At 41.4% G+C, this 26668-nt stretch overlaps 1 protein-coding gene across 3 annotated transcripts in view; it reads left to right on the top strand.

Moving 5' to 3' along the window:
• zranb3 (zinc finger, RAN-binding domain containing 3) overlaps positions 1-24315 on the top strand; it is a 178803-nt gene extending 154488 nt beyond the window's left edge. For all 3 annotated transcript variants that reach the window (XM_043694035.2, XM_043694033.2, XM_043694038.2), the window contains 6 exons: positions 2165-2266; positions 4593-4735; positions 7755-7904; positions 8816-9203; positions 12811-12942; positions 23947-24315. In XM_043694035.2, coding sequence (XP_043549970.2) covers positions 2165-2266; positions 4593-4735; positions 7755-7904; positions 8816-9203; positions 12811-12942; positions 23947-24045 — 1014 coding nt within the window. In that variant the 3' untranslated portion in view covers positions 24046-24315. The remainder of the gene's footprint in view (positions 1-2164; positions 2267-4592; positions 4736-7754; positions 7905-8815; positions 9204-12810; positions 12943-23946) is intronic.
• The last annotated feature ends 2353 nt before the right edge of the window (positions 24316-26668 follow it).

The following is a 26668-nucleotide window of genomic DNA, read 5'->3' as shown; positions in this document are numbered from 1 at the left end:
TCTTACAAGAAGTACGTATCACTGCAAAGGCCATTTTTGCTCCTTCACAATCTACAGACCCAGAAAATAACACCATCTTATTCCTCTACAAAACACTGCACCAGGTTAAATTAATAGCTATGGCTTATATTTTAAGTTTAATCAAGAGACTTATCTCCAAAAACATATAATCAAGAAAGAACCCACTGTACTCACTACTACAGCCTTTCTCTTGGACAGACTTAAAACAACAATTAACTTATCTGATTCTGTGTTATGAACTTCACCCAAACCGGTTTCTCCAAGATTAGTTGTGAAATTCTCTGTTTGTTAATTTCCCCAGATGCACTCCAATGTGCAGCGACACATGATTTCAAAAACAGCAAAGGCAGTAACTGTGCAGGTTCTCTTTTTTTTCTCTCTTTCTCTCGCTCTCTCTCTCTCTCCTGCACTGTCTTCACCATGTGCTTCCTTTGTCTGTTCTTCTCCCTTTTAAAACTGCTGTTGTTTTGACTTTTTTCCCAAAGTTCCAAAACAATGCAACAGCATATAGAACAGTAATTGCTGCTCCTGGAATTTGAAGAAATCACCTCCAGCACCTAAAATACCTAAAAAAAAAAAAAAGGAGCAGGCTCTTACAGCCAGAAATTTTACCAAATACCATCAAAATTGGCCTTTCTCCAATTTAGAACTTCAACTTTTAGATCTGGTCTATCCTTTTCCATCACTATTTTAAATCTAATGGAATTATGGTCGCTGACCCCAAAGTGCTCCCCCACTGACACCTCAGTCACCTGCCCTGCCTTATTTCCCAAGAGTAGGTCAAGTTTTGCACTTTCTCTAGTAGGTACATCCCCATACTGAATCAGAATTTTTTTTTACACACTTAACAAATTCCTCTCCATCTCGACCCTGAACACTATGGCAGCCCCAGTCTATGTTTGGAAAGTTAAAATCCCCTACCATAACCACCTTATTATTCTTACAGATAGCTGAGATCTTACAAGTTTATTTCTCAATTTCCCTCTGACTATTAGGGGATCTATAATACAATCCCAATAAGGTGATCATCCCTTTCTTATTTCTCAGTTCCACCCAAATAACTTCCCTGGATGTATTTCCAGGAATATCCTCCCTCAGCACAGCTGTAATGCTATCCCTTGTCAAAAACGCCACTCCCCCTCCTCTCTTGCCTCCCTTTCTATCCTTCCTGTAGCATTTGTATCCTGGAACATTAAGGATGAACTGTTTTCAGAAGCAGTGAGATTTGTGTGTCCTCGTCCATGAATCACTGAAGGTTAGTATGCACGTAGAACAAGTAATCAGGAAAGCTAATAGAGTATTATGGTGTATTGCGGGGGGCATTGAATGGAAGAGTCGGGAAGTTCATCTTCGGTTATATAGGACATTGGCGAGATCACAGCTGGAGAACTGTGTTAATGTTAGTGCATTGCATGCAGTGCAGGGAAGGTTTACTCGATTACACACAGTTCCAGGTTGTGAATGACTTCTCTTCTGGATTGTGTTTAAATGTTGTTTTGTACACAAGTCAGAAAGCAATGCAGGAAAATGAAAAGTTGTGTTCATCTTTAAAATTACAACCTGTTTGAAATTGCGTTTCAGTAGGAGCATTCATAAGTCAGACATTTGTAAATCGAGGATCCCCTGTAATACCCAGAATGAGCCTTATGGGGAAGGGCTAGACATACTGGCCCTCGATCCTTTTGGAATTTAGGAGAACCAGAATGGACTTAATTAAAATGTATAAGACGTGAGGGGACCTGACCAGTTGGATGTGGATAGGATGTTTCCTCTTGTGGGAGAATCCAGAGCTAGGAGTCTAGTTTAAAAATAAGGGAGATGCCCATTTAAAACAGAGTAGGAAACATTAGCAATGCCTGGTGCTGTTCTGGCATGTTCTGTTACACTTCTCATTGACAATGTGCCACGTGTTATTTTGCTCTTTGATATGAACTTAAACTAAGTTTTAGTTTGAACTGTTAAGATTGTAGATAACATTTTATTCAATTGGCTTTATGTTCAAGCAGTCCTGTTAGTGCAACTTTGTGTACTTGATTATTTCTACTGTATATTGTGGAAAATGTGTTATTTCCACTGGTTTGGATGTCAATGTGTGGTGCTGATGCATTCAGGTAAAATCTTTTCGCTATTTGTGTATTATTAGGACAAAGAACCTTTAAACTGCAATTTTATTCCTTTTGATGTGCAATCAGAAAACTGGGAAGATTTGCCACCGTACTTTGACCAGAAAGAAAATCGTCGTGTGGTAAGTCTTTGACAGATTTTATAAAATAAAATAGAATATGTTTGAAATTTTTTTTAACGAGATGCATTATTTTGTATGTCAGGTATCATCAGAATCCTGTAATGTATAATAATCATTTGGTTGCAGTCTGAATTTCATTACTTGTCTGAAATGCTTCTTTAAGAGCATATATTAAAATTAAGTTTGATAAAGTACTTCTCCTTAAACTGCCGCAAATACGGTACAAAAGTTCAAGTATAATACAGTATTCAGCAGACCCATAGAAACAAGGCCACCTAGAAGTTGATTCATTCCTTCATTGTTGCTGATTCAGAGTTCTGAAACTACTTAGCTAACAGCTCTGTGGGTGCACCTACACTGCATGGATTGCAGACATTCAAGTAGACCCCCTCGCTATAATATTGTCAAGGGCAAGTAGGAATGGGCATATAATGTTGGCCTGCCTGCAACTTTCTCATCCCTTGAATGAATTAAAAAAAACCTAAATGTTGAATTACAAGAATCTTCCTAAAGTGCAGTAAATGTTCTAAACATTTGTAACTGAATAGTATGAGTACTTATAATTAATGGAAAGAAAGAATTTGCATTTTGTAGCTTTCGAAGTTTCAGGAAACAGCAATCATGTATTATTTTATTCATAGCATGTGAGCATTGTATGTTTTATTAACATGTATTGCTATTCCCTAATGACTCATGAGAAGATGATGGTGAGCAGCCTTCTTGAACCGCTTTATTTCATAATTCACCCAAAATGCTGTTATAAAGGGAGTTCCAGGGTTTTGACATGGTAACAGTGAAAGGGCAGCATTACTTCCAGAGCAGGATTGTGTGAATCTTGCATGAAATGTGCACATGGTGGTGTTCCCATCCATCTGCTGCCCTTCTGCTTCCAGAGTATGGTGGTCATGGATTTGGAAGGAGCTTTAGTGAGTTGTTGGAGTGTATCTTGGAGATAGTACATTAGAGAGAGTGAATGTTGAAAATGTTAAGTGGAGTGTCAGTCAAGCAGGTTGCTTTGTCCTATATGTTGTTGACCTTCTTGAGTGCTTTTGGAGCTGCGCCCATCCAGACAAATGAGAAGTATTCCATCATACTCCCGACCTGTGTACTGTTGATGGCAGGCTTTGAGGAGTCAGGACTTCCCAGACTCTGTCTTGCTGTTACAGGTACAGTATTTATATGACTGCTCCAGGTGCTTCTTTTGGTCAAAGGGAACCCTGATAGTGGAAAATTCAACAACAGAAATACAACTGAATGTCAAGGTGAGGTATTGGAATCTCTCACTAAGGGCGTTAACATAAATGTTACATGTCAAACCAGCCCAAAGCTGAATGTTGTCCGGGTTTTGCTGCCAGCTTTCAGCCCAAACCTGGATTTTGTCAGTGTGTTTGGACATGGACTGCTTCAGTATCTGAGGAGTGGTGGATGGTAATGAACTTTGTGCCATACCAGCAAACATCTCCATTTCTAATATTTATAAGATATTCATAATGACCAAATAACCTGTTTTTGGGTTTTGTGGATTAATAGAGCAGCACACCAAGGGAACTCCCTCCATTCATATTTGAATCATCCACTATGATCTCATGTTAATCTGAGTGGACAGTCTCAGCTTTAATTTAATATCTCATTCAAAAGGCAACACAACAGTGTCAGCTTGGATTATGTGCTCATGTTTCTGAGCTCAGACTTGAATCCACAATCTTCTGAATCATGAATACATCCAGTAAGAATTGGATCATCATTGCTCATTGGTCAGAATATTTGAAAATAATGAAAGGCTTTTTCCATACAAAATGGTGCGAATAGTCGTATTTTGAACCAGTAGTTAATTTTGATTGAGAGTGAACAATATCTTCTGAGAACTGGCAGTCACAGTTGGATTGCCATTCTACTCCTCGTGCCCTGGATCTTCACAAGTTCTGATTCAAGCCTCTTGAGCAGCATGGAGTGCCCTAACTGTGGGGACTTTCCAAAACTGTGCAGGGTAAGTGCTGAAAACCAAAGTCTGTACCCACTTAGCACAACAGCATCTCAGGAACTCTAACAACAGCATCTGCTGTTTTCCAGGGTTTAAAAATCCAAAGTCTCTTTAAGAAGCTACAGAGGTAAGGTAAGTGGTTGGATGAGTGAGGAGTGCAGAGTATGTCCTGGGCTAACTGGGGTAGGGTCATGTCAGTGGGGGGAATGGGGTCCAAGTGGATCAGGTCGGAGAGTGTATCTATGCCACTGAAACTGAGTCACTATCATAACAGTTTGTTTTACCTATAGCTCTGTATAAATCTGCATCTTGACTCCATGACATTTTTTAAAATTGAATTTTCAGCTTCTGCGTTTTGTACGAGAATGGCTCAGCTTGTCCTCTATGAAGCAAAGAATAATTAGGAAGAGTGGTCAAATGTTCCGCAGTCCTATTCTTGCGCTCGAAAATATATTGAAAAGCCAACGTAGACAAGGCTGTACAAAAAGGTAAGATTTATTAGGATGTTCCTAATGTTGTGACACCATTGTTATTTAAAATTAAAACAAAGATGTCAGAATATGAAATTTCTACAATTTACATTGTGCACAATGTAGCACATTTTGTTCAATTTTAAGGAATATGAGCCAAGTGCTGGCAAATGGGATTAGTTTAGGATATTTGGTCGGCATGGATGAGTTGGACCAAAGGGTATGTTTCTGTGCTGTACATCTCTGACTCTAAAATGGTAGGTTTTTTTTCAGTGAAGGAAAGGAGATTAATTCTCAAACAAAAACATAAACTGCTGGAAAAGCTCAGCAGTCTGGCAGCATCTGTGGCGAGAAATCAGAGTTAAGAGGTGAGGCCATACTGGATTTGGTTCTGGGTAATGAACCAGGCCAGGTGTTAGAATTAGAGGTAGGTGAGCACTTTGGGGACAGTGACCACAATTCGGTGACTTTTACTCTAGTGATGGAGAGGGATAAGTGTGCACTACAGGGCAAGAGTTATAGCTGGGGGCAGGGAAATTATGATACGGTGAGGCATGACTTAGGATGTGTGGCTTGGAAAAGTAAGCTTCAAGGCAAGGGCATAATTGATATGTGGAGCTTGTTCAAGGAGCAACTATTGAGTGTCCTTGATAAGTATATACCCGTCAGGCAGGGAGGAAAGGGTCGTGTGAGGGAGCCGTGGTTTAATAAGGAATTGGAATCCCTTGTTAAATGGAAGAGGGCGGCCTAAGTAAAGATGAGGCGTGAAGGTTCAATTGGGGCGATTGAGAGTTATAAGGTAGCCAGGAAGGACCTGAAGAGAGAGTTAAGAGCAGCAAGGAGGGGACATGAAAGGTCTTAGTTGGTAGGATTAGGGAAAACCCTAAGGCTTTCTATAGGTATGTCAGGAATAAAAGAATGACTAGGGTAGGAATAGGTCCAGTCAAGGATAGTAGTGGGAAGTTGCGTGTGGAGGCTGAAGAGATTGAGGAGACACTGAATGAATACTTTTCGTCAGTATTCAATCAGGAACAGGACATTGTTGTCAATGTGAATACTGAGTCACAATTAAGTAGAATGGATGGCTTTGAGGTATGTAGAGAAGAGGTGTTGGAAATTCTGGAAAGGGTGAAAATAGGTAAGTCCCCTGGGCCTGATGGCATTTATCCTAGGATTCTCTGGGAAGCAAGGGAGGAGATTGCAGAACCATTGGCCTTGATTTTAATGTCCTTGTTGTCTACAGGAGCAGTGCCAGAAGATTGGAGGCTAGCAAATGTGATTCCCTTGTTCAAGAAGGGGAGTAGGAATAACCATAGTAACTATAGGCCGGTGAGTCTCACTCCTGTTGCGGGCAAAATCTTAGAGAGAATTGTAAGGGATAGGATTTATGAACATCTGGATAGGAATAATGTGATCAAGGATAGTCAGCATGGTTTTGTGAAGGGCAGGTCGTGCCTCACAAACCTTATTGAATTCTTTGAGAAGGTGACTAAGGAGGTCGACGAGGGGAAAGCGGTAGATGTAGTGTATATGGATTTTAGTAAGGCGTTTGATAAGGTTCCCCATGGTAGACTACTGCAAACAATACGGAGGTATGGCATTGAGGGTGAGTTGGAGGTTTGGATTAGGAGTTGGCTGGCTGGAAGAAGACAGAGGGTAGTAGTTGATGGCAAAGGTTCATCTTGGAGTGCCGTCACTAGCGGTGTTCCGCAAGGATCTGTTTTGGGACCATTGCTGTTTGTCATTTATATAAATGACCTGGAGGAGGGGTTAGAAGGTTGGGTGAGCAAGTTTGCGGATGATACGAAAGTCGGAGGAGTTGTAGACAGTGAGGAAGGACGTGGCAGGTTACAGCGGGATATAGATAAGCTGCAGAACTGGGCAGAAAGGTGGCAAATGGAGTTCAATGTAGCTAAGTGTGAGGTGATTCACTTTGGTAAGAGTAACAAAAAGATGGGGTACTGGGCTAATGGTCGGATACTTGGTAGTGTGGATGAGCAGAGGGATCTTTGTGTCCATGTACACAGATCTTTGAAAGTTGCCACCCAGGTAAATAGTGCGGTGAAGAAGGCATATGGCGTACTGGCTTTTATTGGTAGAGGAATTGAGTTCCGGAGTCCTGAGGTCATGTTGCAGTTGTATAAGACTCTGGTGCAGCCGCATCTGGAGTATTGTGTGCAGTTTTGGTCGCCATACTATAGGAAGGATGTGGAGGCAGTGGAACGGGTGCAGAGGAGGTTTACCAGGATGTTGCCTGGTATGGTAGAAAGATCGTATGAGGAAAAGCTGAGGCACTTGGGGTTGTTTTCATTGGAGAAAAGAAGGTTTCGGGGTGACTTGATAGAGGTGTACAAGATGATTAGGGGTTTAGATAGGGTCGACAGTGAGAATCTTTTTCCACGTATGGAGTCAGCTATTACAAGGGGGCATAGCTTTAAATTAAGGGGGGGTAGGTATAGGACAGATGTTAGGGGTAGGTTCTTTACTCAGCGAGTTGAGAGTTCATGGAATGCCCTGCCAGTAGCAGTGGTGGACTCTCCCTCATTATGGGCATTTAAGCGGGCATTGGATAGGCATATGGAGGATAGTGGGCTAGTGTAGGTTAGGTGGGCTTGGATCGGCGCAACATCGAGGGCCGAAGGGCCTGTACTGCGCTGTATTCTTCTATGTTCTATGTTAACGTTTCGGATCGAATGACCCTTCCTCAAAACTGATTTCTCTCCACAAATGCTGACAGACCTGCTGAGGTTTTCTAGCAATTTCTATTTTTGATTTACAGCATCCCCATAGTTTTTGGGTTTTTACTCAGGAGATTAAAGCTGTGGTTTTAGTGACAGTCTGGTCATTGGATTATTTTAATATTCCTGAATTCCTATTCTTTTTTTAAAATGAAATTTGAAAACACAGGGTGAAAACTAGAGATTTTAAAAAATATTTGTTTTAGTTTGTTTACCTCAATGTTTCTTTGTCCTTACATTGCAATAATAAAAATGGAATGCCTTACTGAAAATCTGTATGAAATATTTCTTTCATTTAGATTTATAACTAAAGATGATGTAGCTGATGTATCTCTGAATAAGGCACAAAGTGAAGGAGGAACTGTGCGAGTAATAGCAAGAGAGTCTGCATTTCATGGCAAAATTAAAATCAAAAATTCCAATCAACCAAGTGAGGAAAATTTGAACAAGTACGTTTCTATGGTTTCATGTTTAGTAGACGATAAAACATCGAGAGATAGAAATGGTGCAATTCTTGGGCAGCATTTCACCACTGAAGAAATAATCAAAAAACTTGCCAGAAAGGCACAGCATTTTAAGAGTAATAATTCCTATAGATATAAGTTGGATCAAGTATAATTGATGTTAAAAAATAAATAAGGTGGCATTTTTACAAAATTTTGCAATTAGTTTTATAGTGTTACTCTCAACATGCATTAAATTGTTGTGTTATATCAAACATTTGTCAACTCAAACATCTGGCTTTTCTTATTTTAAAAATCTGTATTTAGCTTTATCATTGTGTCATTTGAGTAATACTAATTGTTGGAAGTTTATATTTCAAGCTTCATTTACTGTTGCAGGCATTAATTGTACTGTTGAATGATCATCATATGTTCTTCTCTGGTATTTCAACCTGAGCCTTCAACCAGTTTTCTGAAAATGTTCAATTTAAAATATTGTTGCAATCCACCAAATTTGAGATGTAAATATGATTGAGGTCTTCATACTGTAAGCCTTCAGATATGATCCAATATGCAGTGATTATCAAAATAATCATAGTAAAATCATTTAATTGTACTTAAAATAAATTGCAAGTACATTTTGAAATTTGTAATGCTCACTTTATATGTGGCAATATTAACAACCAAATTTCAATGCAGTAACAACATATTCACAAAGCTATGTTCAGTTCATTCAGCAGGCATGGTTATCTATTTAATAGGTTCAAAACATGGTTTGTCTTAAAATCAAATTTGGGCATAAAAGATTAATACATTTTCGAACAGTCATATTTGCAAAGGGCTACCTCATTTTAAATGCATTTTAGGCTCATACTTATGCACGTATTTTTATCATATTGTATTTGTCTTTCTTTCAGCAACACAAGTGAAAGTGTCAAGAATGAAAGTTGCAACAGGACTCCTCTAGCTAATGCCATTTCTTTGGAAGTTGGCTATGTACAAGCTGTGAATAAAGAAGGAAACCCTCTTTGCCTTGCTTGTCAACAGCCAACAATCCAGGTCAGCAAGAATAATAGTTCTACAGCTTGGGATACACGATATTGCTCCCAAAAATGTCAGGAAGACTTTTTGGTTCGGTCCAATCGATGCTACATGAGATCAAAGGTTTTTGAGGCTGAGCGTGGAATCTGCCAACAGTGTGGCCTCGATGTGCAGCAGTTGTTTCTTCGTGTCCGAGATACACCAAGAACCCATCGGAAAGAGCTACTTGAAAATACATGGTTGTCACAGCTTTCCCTCGATCAGGTAAAAGCAAGAATTAATTTGTTTTACTTCAAGTAAAATTAATTTGCAGTGTTCACTTGCACTGCGTTTTATTGTAAAACAAAATAAATCCATGACTAGATAAAGAAAGAAAATGCTTCTGCATTTGATATCCCTGCTTGTACCCATTATTAATGGGAACACATTATTAGTCAGTGTTGCTGCTGCTACTGCCCATCGACCTTGTATGAAACCTAATTGGTGTGGTCTTTGTTCTATCAGACTTTTCAGGAAGTGTTTGGGGTGTCTCTAATTGAGGAGAAAGGTTTTGATCTTCTATTTGGAGTTGAAAATCCCCACTGTGATTGGATCCAGTGTTAAATCAGAAGATTTTCATCTCTCTCTCTCTCTCTCTCTCTCTCTCTCTCTCTCTCTCTCTCTCTCTCTCTCTCTCTCTCTCTCTCTCTCTCTCTCTCTCTCTCTCTCTCTCTCTCAAGCTTTTACAACAATTGACAGTGGGTACATGGTTGCCATTAGGCTAGCTTGTATTTCCAGATTTTTATTGAATTTAAATCTCACCAGCTGCCATTAGATTAGATTACATTACAGTGTGGAAACAGGCCCTTCGGCCCAACAAGTCCACACCGACCCGCCGAAGCGAAACCCACCCATACCCCTACATTTACCCCTTACCTAACACTACGGGCAATTTAGCATAGCCAATTCACCTGACCCTGCACATCTTTTGGACTGTGGGAGGAAACCGGAGCACCCGGAGGAAACCCACGCAGACACGGGGAGAACGTGCAAACTCCACACAGTCAGTCGCCTGAGGCGGGAATTGAACCCGGGTCCCAGGCGCTGTGAGGCAGCAGTGCTAACCACTGTGCCACCGTGCCGCCATGGTGCAACTTGAATCATTGTCCCCAGAAGAATTAGACTGAAGATCTGAATACTCTCCCAGTACATAATGCCACAATCACCTTTTGAGGAAAGATTGAGGATACTGAGCCTACATTTTCTGGAGTTTGGAAAAGTGAGAAGCAATCTGAGAAATTTAGCTAATTCTTGAAGAGATCAACAAAATAGGTGCCGAAAGGATGGGCTTGATATTCCAAGGATTGGCAGTCAGAGTCAGATTATCACTGTGTTCCTGTTTTTACAAAGACCCCTGATCAATAGAATCTGATAACGGCTCCATTCAAAGTTCACAGCAAGTTTCAAATCCAATAGGACCCTCATAGTGCAGGATGTTAGGGGGATGTCAGACCATGCTAGCTTTCGTGTAGAAGAATTTGTGGTATTCTGTGATTATCTGTCATACAGAAAATTTAAATCACTTTGACAGCTCCTGTGAACGGCTAAGTTTGTAAGGTGTCAGGTTTGAATACTCTGGTTTAGATCAGAGTGGTGCTGGCCCTGACGACAAATTCACCTGGACCTTCTCTGACACCTCTCTCCCCTTACTGGACCCCTCCAACTCCATTAATGACAAACCACGCATCAATGAATTGAATACTACGGTGCCAAGATGCAGGGAAGGATGTCAGATAATTAATGAAATGTTTAGGATAGGTCAGGGTGTATGCGTGCATTGTTCTGTGGGGGTATGCTGTCAAGCCCTGTAGTGGAAGGAGCTGAGATACAAAGGAGTGAGAATGGGGTGGGTCTGAATGGGGAGATGAAATGGTATTACGTCAGCTGGGCAGGGCAGGCTGGGTGTCAGGTTTTTGGAGGGAGAGGGGTTTGGAAGTTCAGGGGTTGAATGATGTTTATTTGGGGATGTGTGTTATATTTGGGGTTGGGGGGGTGCAATTTAGTAGTTACCCAGAAATTAAACAAGGTTTTTAATTGCCAAACTTTATTTTGATAATTATTTACTTAACTGCAGTAGAATCCTCCAAAGTCTCTGATTTTAATTGGTACTTTCAGAGGGCTCCAGGAAGAGGGGAATTGCTTAGCAGAATCTTCAATTTTCCAGGAAATCTCTTGGAGTCCACTATGTTGGCGATTCTGTAGGATACGATGCTCAACTCTCACCTATGCGGCAGAATAGGTTATCTGGCCTTTGTAAAATCTGGGCCAATATATTTCCTTTGGCTTTGGATCTGAAACCAGAGGATACAGCCTCAGAATAAAGGGCAAGTCATTTATGACTGATATGAAAATAAATGTTTTCACTGTCTCTCCGAGAGGATTGTGGAAGCTCAGTCATTATGTAAGCACAAGTCAGAGATTAATAGCTTTCTATTTACTAATGACATCAAGGATTATATGGAAATATGGTGGTTTCTTAGATGATCAGCCATGGTTGAGAATGGCAGAGCACGTTCGAAGAGCTGCACTTATGTTCCATGGACTCTGTTAATCATTTTATTGCTCACTCACTTAACTTGCCTATATCTCTTTGTTAGTCTCTGTGTCCTCTTCACAGCTTGAATTCTCACCTAGCTTTGTATCATTAGCAAACCTGGATACATTACTTGTCACTTTATCTATCATTACTATAGATTGTAATCATCTGAGGCCCACCTAGGTGCTGTCTCTGTGACATATCTGAAAACACTGCATCTATTTTTGCATGTACAGTACATGCATCCTATGCATCCATCACCACTGCACTCTCTCTGACCTGCATTTGTTCTTGGTTAAGCAATGCCTTGACTTTAAAATCCAGCCTTATTTTCAAGGCCCTCCATGATTTTGTTTCTCCACTCCTCAACTCTCCAAGATACGTGGGCGGCACGGTGGCACAGTGGTTAGCACTGCTGCCTCACAGTGCCAGAGACCTGGGTTCAATTCCCGCCTCAGGCGACTGACTATATGGAGTTTGCACATTCTCCCCGTGTCTGCGTGGGTTTCCTCCGGGTGCTCCGGTTTCCTCCCACAGTCCAAAGATGTGCAGGTCAGGTGAATTGGCCATGCTAAATTGTCTGTAGTGTTAGGTAAGGGGTAAATGTAGGGGTATGGGTGGGTTGAGCTTCGGCGGGTCGGTGTGGACTTGTTGGGCCGAAGGGCTTGTTTCCACACTGTAAAGTAATCTAATCTAATCTAATCTGTGCGCCTCTAATTCTGGCCTCCCATTGTAATAGCTCCACATTGGGAGCTATACTTTTAGCTGAGGTTCCTCAGTTCGAGAATTCCCTCTTTAAACTTCTCTGCCAGCCTTTCTTCCTTTAAAGCCCACCTTTGACTAAGCTTTTTAAAATCTGGTTTTATATCTACTGGAGTGGATCAGTGAAAAACTTTTGTTTTCTAACCAAATTTGATTTCCTCTGAAGTGCCATGGGTATTTTAGTACATTAAAAATGTTATATAATTACTAATTATTTCAAACTTGTTTCTTCTAAACACACAAAGCCCCTGTATAGCCCACTCCTGAATCATGACCTGGTTTCCATGGTAATGTTTGTGCAGGAATAATTGAAAATTACTACAATATAATCTCCTCAAAAGAAATGTTATTGAATACTCTTCCTCTCACTCGAAGTAGCTTTATTTACAAATATTTAAATTAATTTCTTCAATAATTTGTTGTGGCATTATGATTCATTTAAAAATCTGTGTTTTTTGCTGAAATAAGATACGTTTGCATAAGTTTTGAATCATGAAATAACTGATTTTTTTTTTAATAATCCATTGGTTTCAGTTGAATGACATTATTTTGAATCCAACTGAGGGACAGTTCTGGCAAGTGGACCATATCAGACCAGTATATGATGGAGGAGGACAATGCTCTCTTGAAAACCTACAGACACTCTGTACTGTCTGTCATAAAGAGGTTCGTAAACTGGTCTTGCTTTAATGTGATTGTTGACAACACATTTCTTTTCCACAATCGAATGTGTAAAATTATCTGCCTGTTTCTCGTGTTTTTCACTCCATCATGATTCATATGAAAAATAAAAAAAATTGTGAGCCAGTCAAAGGGAAAAATGCTGTATTCTTGTTACCTGACATGTAAATATTGTGCCTTATTAACTTGGGCTGATTTTGTCTTGCACTTAAGAGGGTACTATGTAATATAAGCCATAGTTTTCCTACTAGGCGCACTTAAGGCTTCATATTTGCACTTCATCCATCTACCAGATACTGTAGGAAATATAATAAGAACAATAAATATTAGTTGTCATCAATGATCCTGCAGCAGACCGTACAATTAGATTTATTTTTTCCTTAGACTAGAAAGCAGTTACTTTGCTAATGCCATGAAATTTAAATAACAGTGTAATATTTTCCCCAAGCGACATTTAAAAAGCTGTTCATGCTAATTTTTAGTGACAACAGTGGTTTCTAATGTGTAAAATTAAGATCAAGGCATTAGGTGGGGCAAAGTAATTTTTCTGGGAATTATTTGGGAATACTGAACTTTTTATCCTAACGGAGATTTCAAAGTTCTATTCCATTGCATGCATTTTTGTGGGATTCATTATAAATCACATTAAACATTGAAAATCATTCACAATCACATTCTTCAAGATGGGATAAGCTTCCAAAACCAAAACCAAAAATCCTGGAAACAGAGTAAGTCATGCAGCATCCGCAATATTCTGCTTTTCGGTGTGTTAAATTTCTACTTTGCGTGTAATAGAAAAGTGGAAAATTGGGCACGAATTACATTGGTTCCATTATAGTTTAAGATTTCCATCCTTGTAACTAGTATTTAAAATTATGCTATCTCTGTGATGGTTTCACTCAGATGTTGCTGATAAAACAAAAAAGAATTGGTGGAAGCTGCTGCTATGCTAATGTGCATGAATAATATATAGGTTACCACTCAAATTATCATATTTTCTGCTGAGTGTTCATAATTTTTCTTGGACCCTGACTGTTTAAGCTGATTTTCGATTGTTACTGTCCATTTTTGATGTTGTGAATAAACTAATGAAATTGATAGGAAATTTCAGCAAAAATACAGCTGAATGTGAAACTGTGAAATTTCAGTTGCAACTTGCCAGTTCACAGGAAATCTCAATCATAAATTGGTATTGCTGGCTGGGTCAGTATTTCCTTCCATCCCTAACTGCCCTGAGAAGACGGTAGTGAGCTGCCTTGTTGATTGACTGGAGTAATTGGCATTGTGGGTACTTAGTATTGCTAGGAAGGATGCTGTAGAATTTTGACCCAGCAACATAGAAAAGATGATATAGTTCCAAAACAGAACGGTGTGTGGTTTGCAAGGTGACTTGGAGCTAGTATTGCCATGCATCTCGAACGTATAACAATAAAGGTCCTTCAACCCTCGATGTTGTGCCAACGTTTTATCCTTCTCTAGGATCAAACTAACCTAGACATCCTTCATTTTACTATCATCTATGTGCTTATCCAAGACTTGCTTAAATGTCCCTAATGTATATGACTCTACTACCACTGCTGGCAGTGCATTCCACGCACCCACCACTCTGTGTCAAGAACCTACCTCTGACATCTCCCCTAAACTTCCTCCAAACACCTTAAAATTATGCCCCCTTGTGATAACCATTTCCACCCTGGGAAAAATTCTCTGGCTATCTACTCTATGCCTCTCATCATCTTGTCCACCTCTATCAAGTCACCTCTCATTCTTCTTCGCTCCAATGAGAAAAGTCCTAACTCCCTCAACTTTTCTTCATAAGAAGTGCCCTCCAGTCCAGGCAGCATCCTGATAAATCTCCTCTGCACCCTCTCAAAAGCTTACACATCCTTCCTATAATGAGGCAACTAGAACTGAAAAAAATATTTTGTGTGGTCTAACAAGGACTTTATAGAGCTGCAGCATAACCTCGCAGCTCTTAAACTCAATCGCACTGCTAATGAAAGCCAACACACCATACGCCGCCTTAACAACCCTAGGAGAAAGTGAGGACTGCAGATGCTGGAGATCAGAGTCAAAAACTGTGGAAAAGCACAGCCGGTCAGGCAGCATCCGAAGAGCAGGAGAGTTGACATTTCGAGCATAAGCTCTTCATCAGGAATGTGGAGGGGCTGCTGGGGGGGAGGGGGGGGGGGGAACGCAATAGGTAGATGAAGGTCAGAGCAGAGGATCGCACGGATAGGTGGGAAGGAAGATTGACACGTGGGACAGTTCAAGAGAGCGATGTTGAGTTGGAGAGTTGGATCTGGGATAAGGTGGGGGCGGGGAAATTAGGAAACTGGTGAAATTAACATTGATTCCATGTGGTTGGAGGATCCCAAGGCAGAAGATGAGGTGTTCTTCTTCCAGTTGTCAGATGGCTAGGATTTGGTGGTGGAGGAGGCCCAGGATTTGCATGTCCTCGGGGGAATTGAAGTGGTCGGCCATAGGGCGGTGGGGTTGTTTAGTGCATGTGTCCCAAAGATGTTCTCTGAAACATTCTGCAAGTTGTCGTCCTGTCTCCCCAATGCAGAGGAGACCACATCGAGAGCAACGGACACAGTAGATGAGGTCAAGAGTGTGTTGCTGGAAAAGCACAGCATCCAAGGAGCAGGAAAATCGACATTTCAGGCAAAAGCCCTTCACCAGGAATGAGGCTGAGAGCCTCAGGGTAGAGAGATAAATGGGGCTGGGGAGAAGGTAGCTGAGAGTGCAATAGGTGGGTGGAGTGGGGGTAAAGGTGATAGGTCGGGGGGGAGGGTGGACTGGATAGGTGGAAAGGAAGGTGAACAGATGGGACAGGTCATGAGGACGGTGCTGAGCTGGAAGGTGAACTGGGATAAGGTGGGGGGAGGGAAAATGGGGAAACTGGTGTGAAATCCACATTGATGCCATGGGCTTGGAGGGTCCCAAGGTGGAAAATGAGGCATTCTTCCTCCAGGCGTCAGGTGGTAAGGGAGTGGCAGTGGAGGAGGCCCAGGATATGCATGTCTTCGGCAGAGTGGGAGGGAGAGTTGAAGTGTGCGGCCATGGGGCGGTGGGGTTGACTGATGCGGGTGTCCTGAAAATGTTCTCTGAAGTGAACTGCGTGTAGGCATCCTACCTCCCCAATGTAAAGGAGACTGCATTGAGTGCAATGGATACAGCAAATGACATGTGGAAGTGTAGGTGAAGCTTTGATAGATGTGGAAGGCTCCTTTGGGGCCTTGGATGAAGGTGAGAGGGCAGGTGTGGGTGTAGCTTTTGCAATTCCAGCGGCAGCAGGGGAAGGTGCCAGGAGGGGACGATGGATTGTTAGGGGGCGTGGACTGACGAGGTAGTCGCGAAGGGAATGGTCTTTACAGAAAGCAGATAGGGGTGGGAAAAGGAATATATCTCTGGTGGCGGGGTCCATTTGTAGGTGGCGGAAATGGCAGAGGATGATGCACTGTATCCGGAGGTTGGTGGGGTGGAAGGTGAGGACTGGGGGGTTGCGTCCTTGTTGCGGTTGGAGGGGTGCGGTGTTTGGGTGTGTAGGAAAATCTCTGCTGCATGTCAAAGAATCCTTTGGGGCCTTGGATGGAGGTGAGGGGGAAGGTATGGGTGCAGGTTTTACACCTCTTGCAAGGGAAGGTGCTGGGAGTGGAGAGTGGGTTGGTAGGTGGGGCATGGACCTAACAAGGGAGTCTCGGAGGGAATGGTCTCTGCGGAATGCTGAAAGGGTTGGGGAGGGAAATGTATCCCTGGTGGTTGGGTCTGACTGTAGGTGGCAGAAATGGCGGAGGATGATGCATTGTAGCTGAAGGTTAAAGGGGTGGATGGTGAGGAACGGGAAGATTCTATCCTTACTGCGGTTGGGGAGTGGGTTCAAGGACTGCCTGGACTGCACCTCCTCCCAACCCCCTTTCCTGTAATAATGCTATCCCTTACTCCTAATTCCAACTCCTTCACCACACCTGCTCCCAGGAGGATCAGTTCCAATCCAGAACATCCCTGGTGGCCTCCTACTTCAAGGACCGCAATTTCCCTTCCATATGGTCAACAATTCCCTTCAGCGCATCTCCTCCACTTAGAGTCATAGAGATATACAGTACAGAAACAGACCCTTCGGTCCAACTCGTCCATCCGACCAGATATCTCAACCTAATCTATTCCCACTTGCCAGCACCCAGCCCATATCCCTCCAAACCCTACCTGTGCATATATCCATCCAGATGCCTTTTAAATGATGCAATTGCACCAGCCTCCATCACTTCCTCTGGCAGCTCATTCCATACATGCACCATCCTCTGTGTGAAAAAGTTGCCCCTTAGGTCTCTTTTATATCTTTCCCCTCTCACCGTAAACCTACATCCTCTAGTTCTGGACGTCCCCTCCGCAGGGAAAAGACCTTATCTATTTACCCTATCAATGCTCCTCATGATTTTATAAACCTATATAATGTCACCCGTCAGCCTCCGATACTCCAGGGAAAACAGCCCCAGCTTATTCAACCTCTTCCTAAAGCTCAAATCCTCCAACCCTGGCAACAACCTTGTAAATCTTTTCAAGTTTCACAATATCCTTCCTATAGGAAGGAGACCAGATTTGCAAGCAATATTACAAAAGTGGCCTAACCAATGTCCTGTAACTTCCTGCACCTCCGCCCTTGAACCCTACCCCTCCAACGGCTACAAGGATAGAACCACCCGGTCCTCAAATTCCACCCCACCTATCTCTGGATACAAAGCATCATCCTTTGCCATTTCCGCTACCAACAGTCAGACCCAACCACCAGAGATATAGTTCCCTCCCCATCCCTTTCAGCATTCCACATTCTCTCCACGACTCCCTCGTTAGGTCCACATTCCCCACAAACACCCTCCATCTCCTCCCCCCCCCCCCCCCCCCCCCAGGCCCCTCACCTCCATCCAGAGTCCCAAAGGATCCTTCCACATGCAGCAGAGATTTTCCTATACATACAATCACTTTGTCTCGTGTGTCCGTTGCTCTTGGTGTGGTCTCCTGTATGTTGGGGAGAGAGGACGCCAACTTGCGGAACGTTTCAGGAAACATCTCTGGAACACGCACTAAACAACCCCTGTGGCTGACCACTTCAACTCCCCTTCCTAATCTACGAAAGACATGCAAGTCCTTGGCCTCCTCCACTGCCAAATCCTAGCCACCCAACAACTGGAGGAAGAATGCCTCATCTTCCACCTTGGGACCGTCCAACCACATGGAATCAATGTCGATTTCACCAGTTTCCTCATCTCCCCTACTCCACCTCACCCCAGTCCAACCCTTCAACTCAGCACTGCCCTCTTGATCTTCTGCCCCACCTATCCACTCCACCCTCTGCTCTGACCTATCACCATCATCCCTCACCTTGTTGCGTTCCTAACTACTTTCCCACCCTCCCCTCCCATTTATCTCTCAGCCCCACCCCCGTGTTCCTGATGAACAGCTTATGCTGGAAACGTCGTCTCTCCTGCTCCTTGGATACTGCCTGACCTGCTGTGCTTTTCCAGCACCACACTTTTGACTGATCTCCAGCATCTGCGGTCCTCACTTTCTCCTAACATGGTCACCAGCTTGTTTTTGCAAACAAATCGAAGGCTAAAACTACTGATGAGAACCGTGCTTCTGTACAAGATATTTGGCTGAAATTGTGAATTTGCAATTTAAGAATTCCTGTGACAAATTAGAATCTCTACAGTTCCTGTTTAGTTAAGAATATCCCACATAAACAAGAGCACTAAGGGGTGGGAAGTATCTCACCCCACCCCAAAAGAACACAAGTCATAAAATTAGCTTTGAGTAACAACATAGCAACGTTCTTCATCATTTTGTCTGGTTCCCAGTCCACAAACTGCCAGATTTACATCCTAACCTTCAGTATACTTTGAGCTCTCATCTGTTACTATTGTGAGTTTGGTTTGCTATTTGGATAAGCCTTTCCTGACATCCTCCAAATCCCCCTTAAGATCATAATGAAAAGATGACTTTTTTTTGTTCTATTCCTTGACCACATTACCATGACAGACATATGACTTTAATCTAAGTTCATACTAACCTCTTCTCACCTATATATAACATTGAATAGATACCAATCTCATCTATGTTTTATGAGTTCAATCTGTGATAATGCATCTGTGGTTACATTCTTACAACATGCAACATGTATGATATGTAAATTTAAAATCTATAGCATAAGATTCTAACAAAATAGTCTCATATTCTTGTCTTTAAAGCATTCTAAGAATGTAAGAGGATTGTGATCTGTGTATACAACCGTCTCTGACACATTGTTCATGACATCCACATTAAAATGTTGTAAGGCCAGTACCAAACTCAATAGTTCTTTTTCAATCATGGAGTATTTCCTCTGGTGGATGTTGAGTTTCTTTGAAAAGTAACCAACTGGCAGTTCAATCCCATCTTCATCATCCTGTTGCAGTACAGCTCCAACTCCCATGTCACTAGCATCGATGGCAACTTTGAAGGGTTTTGAAAGTTTGGTAGCTAAAACTGTGGTGGTTAATATGGTTTTCAAATGATCAATTGCCTTCTGGAATTGTTCTGTCCATCGAAACTGTGTTTCTCTTCAGCAAATCGGTTATTGGTGCCACTACACTGCTGAAGTTTAGAACAAACTTCCAATAGAATCCGCTGAGAATCGAAGCACCTCTTTCTTCGAGGTTGGTCGAAGAAATTCCTCGACGGCCTTCGTCTTTGCGTTCCGTGGGTCAACCTTCCATGACCGATGTTATGTCCCAAGAACATCACCTCTGCTTTGCAAATTCAGTTTTGTTTAAGTTTATTACCACTTTTGCTTCTTGTAGTCATTCAAAGAGCTCTGCCATCTGTACCATATGATCATTCCAGGACTCACTAAAGATCACTACATCATCCAAATAGACTGCACAGTTTGTAAACCCAGCCACAACTCTGTTCCTGAGTCTTCGGAATGTGATGGGTGTGTTCTTCATTCCAAAAGGCATCACTTTGAATTGATCTAAACCCATTTGGGGTTACAAATGCAGACATTTCTTTCACTGTCTCTGATAAAAGTACCTGCCAGTAACCACACAGTAAGTTCAACTTGGTGATGTAACTGGCTTGTCCAGCTTTCTCGATACAGTCCTCCAATCTCGATATTAGATATGAGTCCGACTTATAACAGCGTTGACCTTCCAATAATCCATGCAACAATGTTTTGTCCCATCCAGTTTGGGAACTAAGATGATCAGCGAACTCTACTCGCTCTGGCTTGGTTCAATGGTAGCCTCATCGAGCATGGCCTCCGCCTCCTTCTGGACCTGTCTGACTTTGAAAGGATTAAGCAAATAGGTGTATTGTTTTATCACAGCAGTATTCCCTATGTCTGCTTCATGTACAATAACATTAGTCTCTTCTGTCTGATTCCTACATGTGTTCTCATACTGAAGTAACAAATCTTTCAACTGTGTTCTATGCTCCTGAGACAGATTGCTTATTAACTTATCCCACTCCTCAAGGATGACTTCATTTTTTTAACATCTCTTGTGGCACCTCAAAATCCACATCATCAGGATTTGAATCCTCACTCTGCGGGGCAGTAACTAACACCTGTTTCGCTGTTTTTTTCTCTCTAGCATAATACGGTCTCATACAGTTTTTATTCTATGTTGCTTCTTTACAAGATAGTTCACCTGGCTCAACTTTTTCTCAAATTGATAGGGACCACTAAACCTGGCTTTGAAGGGACCTCCAATCACTGGTAACAATACTAACACGTTATCCCCACGGGAAAACGTCAGTCTCAGACTTTTATCTGCCACCTGCTTCAATCTATGCTGTTCCCTCATTAGATACTGTTTAGCTAACTCACCTATTCAATTTAATCTCTCCCTCACCTCCAATACATAATCAAATGTGAGATCTCCGATTTTGGTCCTGTCAATTTCTCTTTGATTAATTTCAAAGGCCTCTCACTTCACGTCCAAATATTAACTTGAAGGGAGTAAACTGAGGAGATTCATTGGGGGCATCTCTCCTGGCACTTAGTACAAATGGGATATCTTAATCCCAATCCTGATAGTATACTGTCAACATGGTCTACAAGGTCTGATGCAACCTTTCTAAAGCTCCCTGGGATTCAGGATGATACACACTGGATTTAAAGTGCTGTATACCTAAGCTATCCATGACTTCTTTAAACAGACTAACAGTAAAATTAGACCCTTGGTCCGAATGAATCTCTCTGGATAGCCCATACCACATGAAGAAAGTTACTAACTCCTCTACGACCCTTTTTGCCTTAATACTCCATAATAGAATTGCCTTCAGAAATCTGGTTGACACATCCATTATGGTTAACAAGTACTGGCTCCCACTTTTAGTTCTCAGGAGGGGACCTACACAATCAACTATAACCCGCTTGAAAGGTTCTTCGAATACAGGAATTGGCAACAAATGTGCTAGTTTTATTACTGCTTGTGTCTTACTTACCATGTGGCATGTATGACATGTACAGCAAAAGTTAACAACATCCTTGTGCAGTTCAGGCCAATAGAAATGTTTTTGTACTTTTAAGCCTGAGTCTTTACGGGTAGTTTGTGTGCTACCCGTAACACCACCTATATCTGTATGCTATTGGCAACACAATCTGGTGCACTTTGGCCCATTTCTCCTCTGCACCAACCTGCCATGGTTTTCATTTTCGTCTTAGGATTGTATCTTTCGGATAACAATCCTCAGGAGTATTCTCTGCCTCCTTTTCGGAGTACACATCCACATATATATCTTCTATCATCTTGTCTTGCTGTTGCAATTCCATTAACCTTTCAGGACTAAACACTTCTGTCTGACCTTCCGCCTGTTTAGGTTTTTCCTGCACCATTACAGCAAACAGGGTGTCCACTAACTAAACCTAAACTCCTTCATCTTTCTATTTAGTTTTTGCTTCGTGCTGTGACTTATGAGAGTGGGATCTTTCTACTACACAGACTGGGAAAATACCAGGATATTTTTCTTTTAACTCCTCAGTTTCTTGATCTTCCTTGGGCTTCACCACAAGGGGTGTCATTCCCATCTTTGATTCTGCTAAATCATTCCCAAGAACAAACTGGATTCCTGGAACTGACAGTCTGTCAACCACTTCCACTGTTACTTCCCCAGTCTTGAGTTGGCTGTTCCACCTGATCTTACATAGGGCAACACTAAATTTCTGTCCATCTATCCCAAAAATTGCCACTCTCTCTGGTAACAGGGCAGAAAGCAAATTCACTCATCTCTTACTATTAGATGTTAGTTTGATCCTGTGTCGCTCAAAATTATAACTTCTTTCCCTTCTTCCTCTGTTCTTTGAGTAAATTTTACCCACAGAGGCAAATTCTTTGTCGAGATCAGGCATTAGCTCCATGCCAGCCCATGCCTGGCTGTGCACTCTGCTGCAGCTCCTCAGTTCTTCTTGGGGTTTCCTTTACTACCTTCACTAATGCCACTGGCTTAGCTTCTTTTACCACATCTTTTCCCACAGTGACATGTTTTAATGACCAGCACTGAGTTTATGTGTCGCACTTTACCACAGTGGAAACACCTGAGGCCTTTCACCTCCTTTCCACCCTCTTGGGCTTCTTTTTAAATCAGTGCTCTCTACTCTTAGTTTCATAGTGTAGGATCTCCCCTTCTCCCAACTTATGGCTAGAAGAGCTCATCTTATGCACCAACATGTATTCATCTGCTAATTCTGCTGCCCTTCTCACTTCCTAAACTTTCTGATCCTCCACGTGAATTCTTATCAACTCTGGAAGCGAGCTTTTAAATTCCTCCAGCAGAATAATCTCTCTTAGAGCCTCATAGGTCTTATCTATTTTTAACGCTAGCACCCTGATAAATGACCATTTGTTTAATTTTTCGAATTCAACCATAAGCCTGACCTTGTTCCTTCTTTACATTTCTGAACCGCTGTATATATGTTTTTGGTACCAATTCATAAGCACTTAAAATAGCCTGTTTGATATCTTCATAATCTCTTACCCCTCATCTGACAACGTGGCAAATACCTCAGTAGCTCTGCCTACCAGTTTAGTCTGAACTAGCATTACCTATAAATCCTTGGATTACCCCATCTGCGAAGCCAATTTTTCAAATTAAATAAAGAAGGCTTTGACTTCTTTAATGTGGCAGAGTTTTGACATTTTTTTATATATTACTACCTTCTCTTTTAATCTCCATCCTGTTAACTCAAGTTCAAATTCTTTCTCTTCTTCTTTCTCCCTTTCTTTTCTTTCTCTCTCTTCTCTCTCTCTTTGCTCAGCTAAGAACCTTTACTTTTTCTTCTCTCTCTTTTCTCTTTCTCTCTGTTTATCTTCTAACTCCATTTTCCTCAATTGTAATTTAAGATTTCCTAACTCTCGTGCACTTGTCTGTTCCATTGACACACCCAGGTGTTTGAGTAATTCCCTTGCAATTTCAGCTTTACTTTTGTCCAGAACAGAAGTCTGTAAAATCCAATACACTGATAGGGAATGGCCCAAGAAAAAATGATTGATTTCTGGTTAAAAAAAAATCCTAACCATGGATTTTTGGATGTGGATTGGCTGGGATGCTTCCTCAGAAGGATGGAAGCTTTTTAGTTGCAGAGTATCAACCATGCAGGGTAAAACCTCAGGAAAGAGCTGTATAACTGAAATTGTGTTCAGTTAATACATTATGGCACTCTACTGAGTTCCCTCTTCACTGCTTTTAATCAGAGAATTCACTTATGAAACTGCCAAAATGCAACATAGAGAGGTTGGACACCTTCCATGCTTTTATTCAGAGACTGCTTCCTTAATGTTCCAATATTGAAATGCATTTAATATTATTTTACAAAGCTAGTTTAGGAAACCAAATCATTGATTCACTGTAAGTATCGCTACTTCCTTTTGAAATGTCTCTACAGATGTAATTATAAATGTATCTAATTCTCTCAAGGTAACAGTGAACTGTAACTTTGTCCTTCTGTAGAGAACAGCAAAACAAGCCAAAGAAAGAAGTCAAGCTAGAAGACTTTCAGATACTTCCAAATATGCATCAGACATCCGAAGGTTTTTTACAAAGAAATGAAAAATGTGCAGAAACCATGATGTATTTGTAAATATAACTAGGAACCGGTTAACTGCTAGTTAATTAATGTACGTATTGACTTACTGTTCACATAATAACCATAATGTCATCAAGCCCTTTTAACGTTGTGTATTTATTTTTCACGCTTTAATGCATAATTCCTATGTCACTTGGCTTCCGGGTTTCAGACAAGACAATACATAATTACCCAAGAACTATGGAGTAAACCGAGCTAAGATTGCCATTAAAATGGAATGTTTTCAACCAGAACTCAGCCATTCATTAGAAAATTATTAATTAGTAAAAGGTCTATGGAAACTTTAGTTACTATTTGTTCCAGCATATTAGAATTTCTACATATCTCATTGCTTAATACCATTTCTTTTGTTGCTTAATGCCTCCTAATGACTTATATTTCTTGTTAAATGTTAAAAATTCCAGTTGTGTTTCTGGGCAGCACGGTGGCACAGTGGTTAGCACTGCTGCCTCACAGCGCCAGAGACCCGGGTTCAATTCCTGCCTCAGGCGATTGTCTGTGTGGAGTTTGCACATTTTCCCCGTGTCTGCGTGGGTTTCCTCCGGATGCTCCGGTTTCCTCCCACAGTCCAAACAGGTGAATTGGCCATGGTAAATTGCCCGTAGTTTTAAGTGTAGGGGAATGTGTCTGGGTGGGTTGCGCTTCGGAGGGTCGGTATGGACTTGTTAGGCCGAAGGGTCTGTTTCCACACTGTAAGTAATCTAAGTAAGTAATCTAATATATGCTGAACAAGCATGAAAACAACTGAGCTGGATTCTACCTTAGACCATGATATTTTTTAAATAGGTAAACCACATTATCTCAATTTAGTTTTGCACCTTCATGTTTTATGACCCCTACGTTCGACCTACTGATTATTTAACTTCTCTATTTTCACACACAACCCTCTATAGTGTGATGACTATGGGTCATAATCCTAATGGGCATATTAAGCTTTTAATTGCAACATGACTTTTTTTTCAAAAATGGACATTGAGCCAAAAGATAATGACAGGTGTAAATTCAGTGGCTGTCTGGAAAGAAAGCCTGGAATGTCACACCTGAAGATTTCAAGGCAGTTCTTAAAGTGAGAAATGCAGTACAAATTGAACTGTAATCTCCTCAGTGTATCTGACTGTGAATATGATAGGAAAAGACAATATTCTAACAAACAGACATTTTCCCTTTTTAATAATATACAGGGGATAGTGTGTGCTAGTACATTAAGGTGATCATGTGTGTCATTGGACTGAAGTGCTTGAGTGTATTAGCCAGAGTTCAAATACCAATGTGCTATGAAAGTCAGTCAAAGAATAATCCATTAGGCATCCCTACATTGCAGGAAAAGAATCCTCTCACTCTGCTTAATGGCAACTAGTCAAAAGGAAATAGGACAAAAGAATTTCAGCTAACCTGTACAGCCAAGAAACAGAAACTAACTGTTCAACAATCAACTTGTAATTGCCTATCTCTTTTCAAAAGCCCTGAAGTTGATCCTTTCTTTGCTTGTTTTACTCACGGGATGTGAACATCACTAGCTGCATTGGGTAATAAATGCTCGAGGGCAGTCAAGAGTCACCTACATTGCTGTGTGTCTGGAGTCACAAGTAGACCTGATCAAGTAAGGACAAGTTTCCTTCCCTAAAGGACATTAATGATCCTGATGGGTTTTTCCAACTATCAACAACGGTCTCATTAAATTCACTGAATTCAAATTCCACCATCTGCCATGACAAGATTTGAACCCAGGTTCCCCAGAACATTACCTAGGCCTCTAGATTAATAATCTAGATTAATAACACCAGGCCATTGCCTCCCCCAGTTGATGCCATCAACAAGGCAAGAAGAGATAATGATTAATAGCTATATAGCATTATTGATATGCACTACAGACTAAAGTCTTAAAATAAAAAGTCTAAAACATATGAATCCAAAGTACATCCAGGTCCTCTTTTTAATATCCATACATCTGTAATGTCACTTATATGTCTGCAACTGAGGTAGAAGCATGTTGCTGTTCAGGATGTTTTGTAGCTTGGGGTGTCCTTAGGTGTATTCTGCTGCATATTGGAAGTGCTAGGGTCTCTGGCAGAGGAGTTGAGAAACTGTCACCTGCAAGTTGCAGAAGAAAAAGAAATCACTGATTCACTTATGACATTGCAGCCAATGTGGTCAGGAGAGAAGGAAAGTGAGGCTCGGCTTGGTGTGTCAGTCTGTGCCTTTTGTCCTTGGGGTGAGGAACTCTGACCTGGCCCTTGCATGGACTAGAGAAGATCCTGTAGAGGGACATCATTAAACTATGGAGCTACTTGGAATTGTCTCTCCATCCAACTCCTTGGCTGATCTTGTGATCTGTTGCAGGATGCCTCTGCAATTTTGCTGAAATAATTGTTTTAAACAAGATAGCTTTGAATATAAGGTTGACACTTGTTTACATATGATAATGACACCAATCTCTGAGCCAGCTAGCAATGTAATAATACCTCATTCCTTACCCTGCTATTTAATTAAACAAGTTCTGTGCCTCCAGTGAGTTCAATAACTAGTCACCAACCTAAAAATCACACAACACCAGGTTATAGTCCAACAGGTTTAATTGGAAGCACA

This window comes from Chiloscyllium plagiosum, unplaced genomic scaffold (genome assembly GCF_037043375.1).
Source record: "Chiloscyllium plagiosum isolate Xiang-an unplaced genomic scaffold, Cpla_swu_hap1 HiC_scaffold_7, whole genome shotgun sequence".
NCBI classification, from domain to species: Eukaryota; Metazoa; Chordata; class Chondrichthyes; order Orectolobiformes; family Hemiscylliidae; genus Chiloscyllium; species Chiloscyllium plagiosum.
The sequence above is the reverse complement of the archived record's forward strand: the minus strand, read 5'-3'. Positions and strand labels throughout refer to the sequence as shown.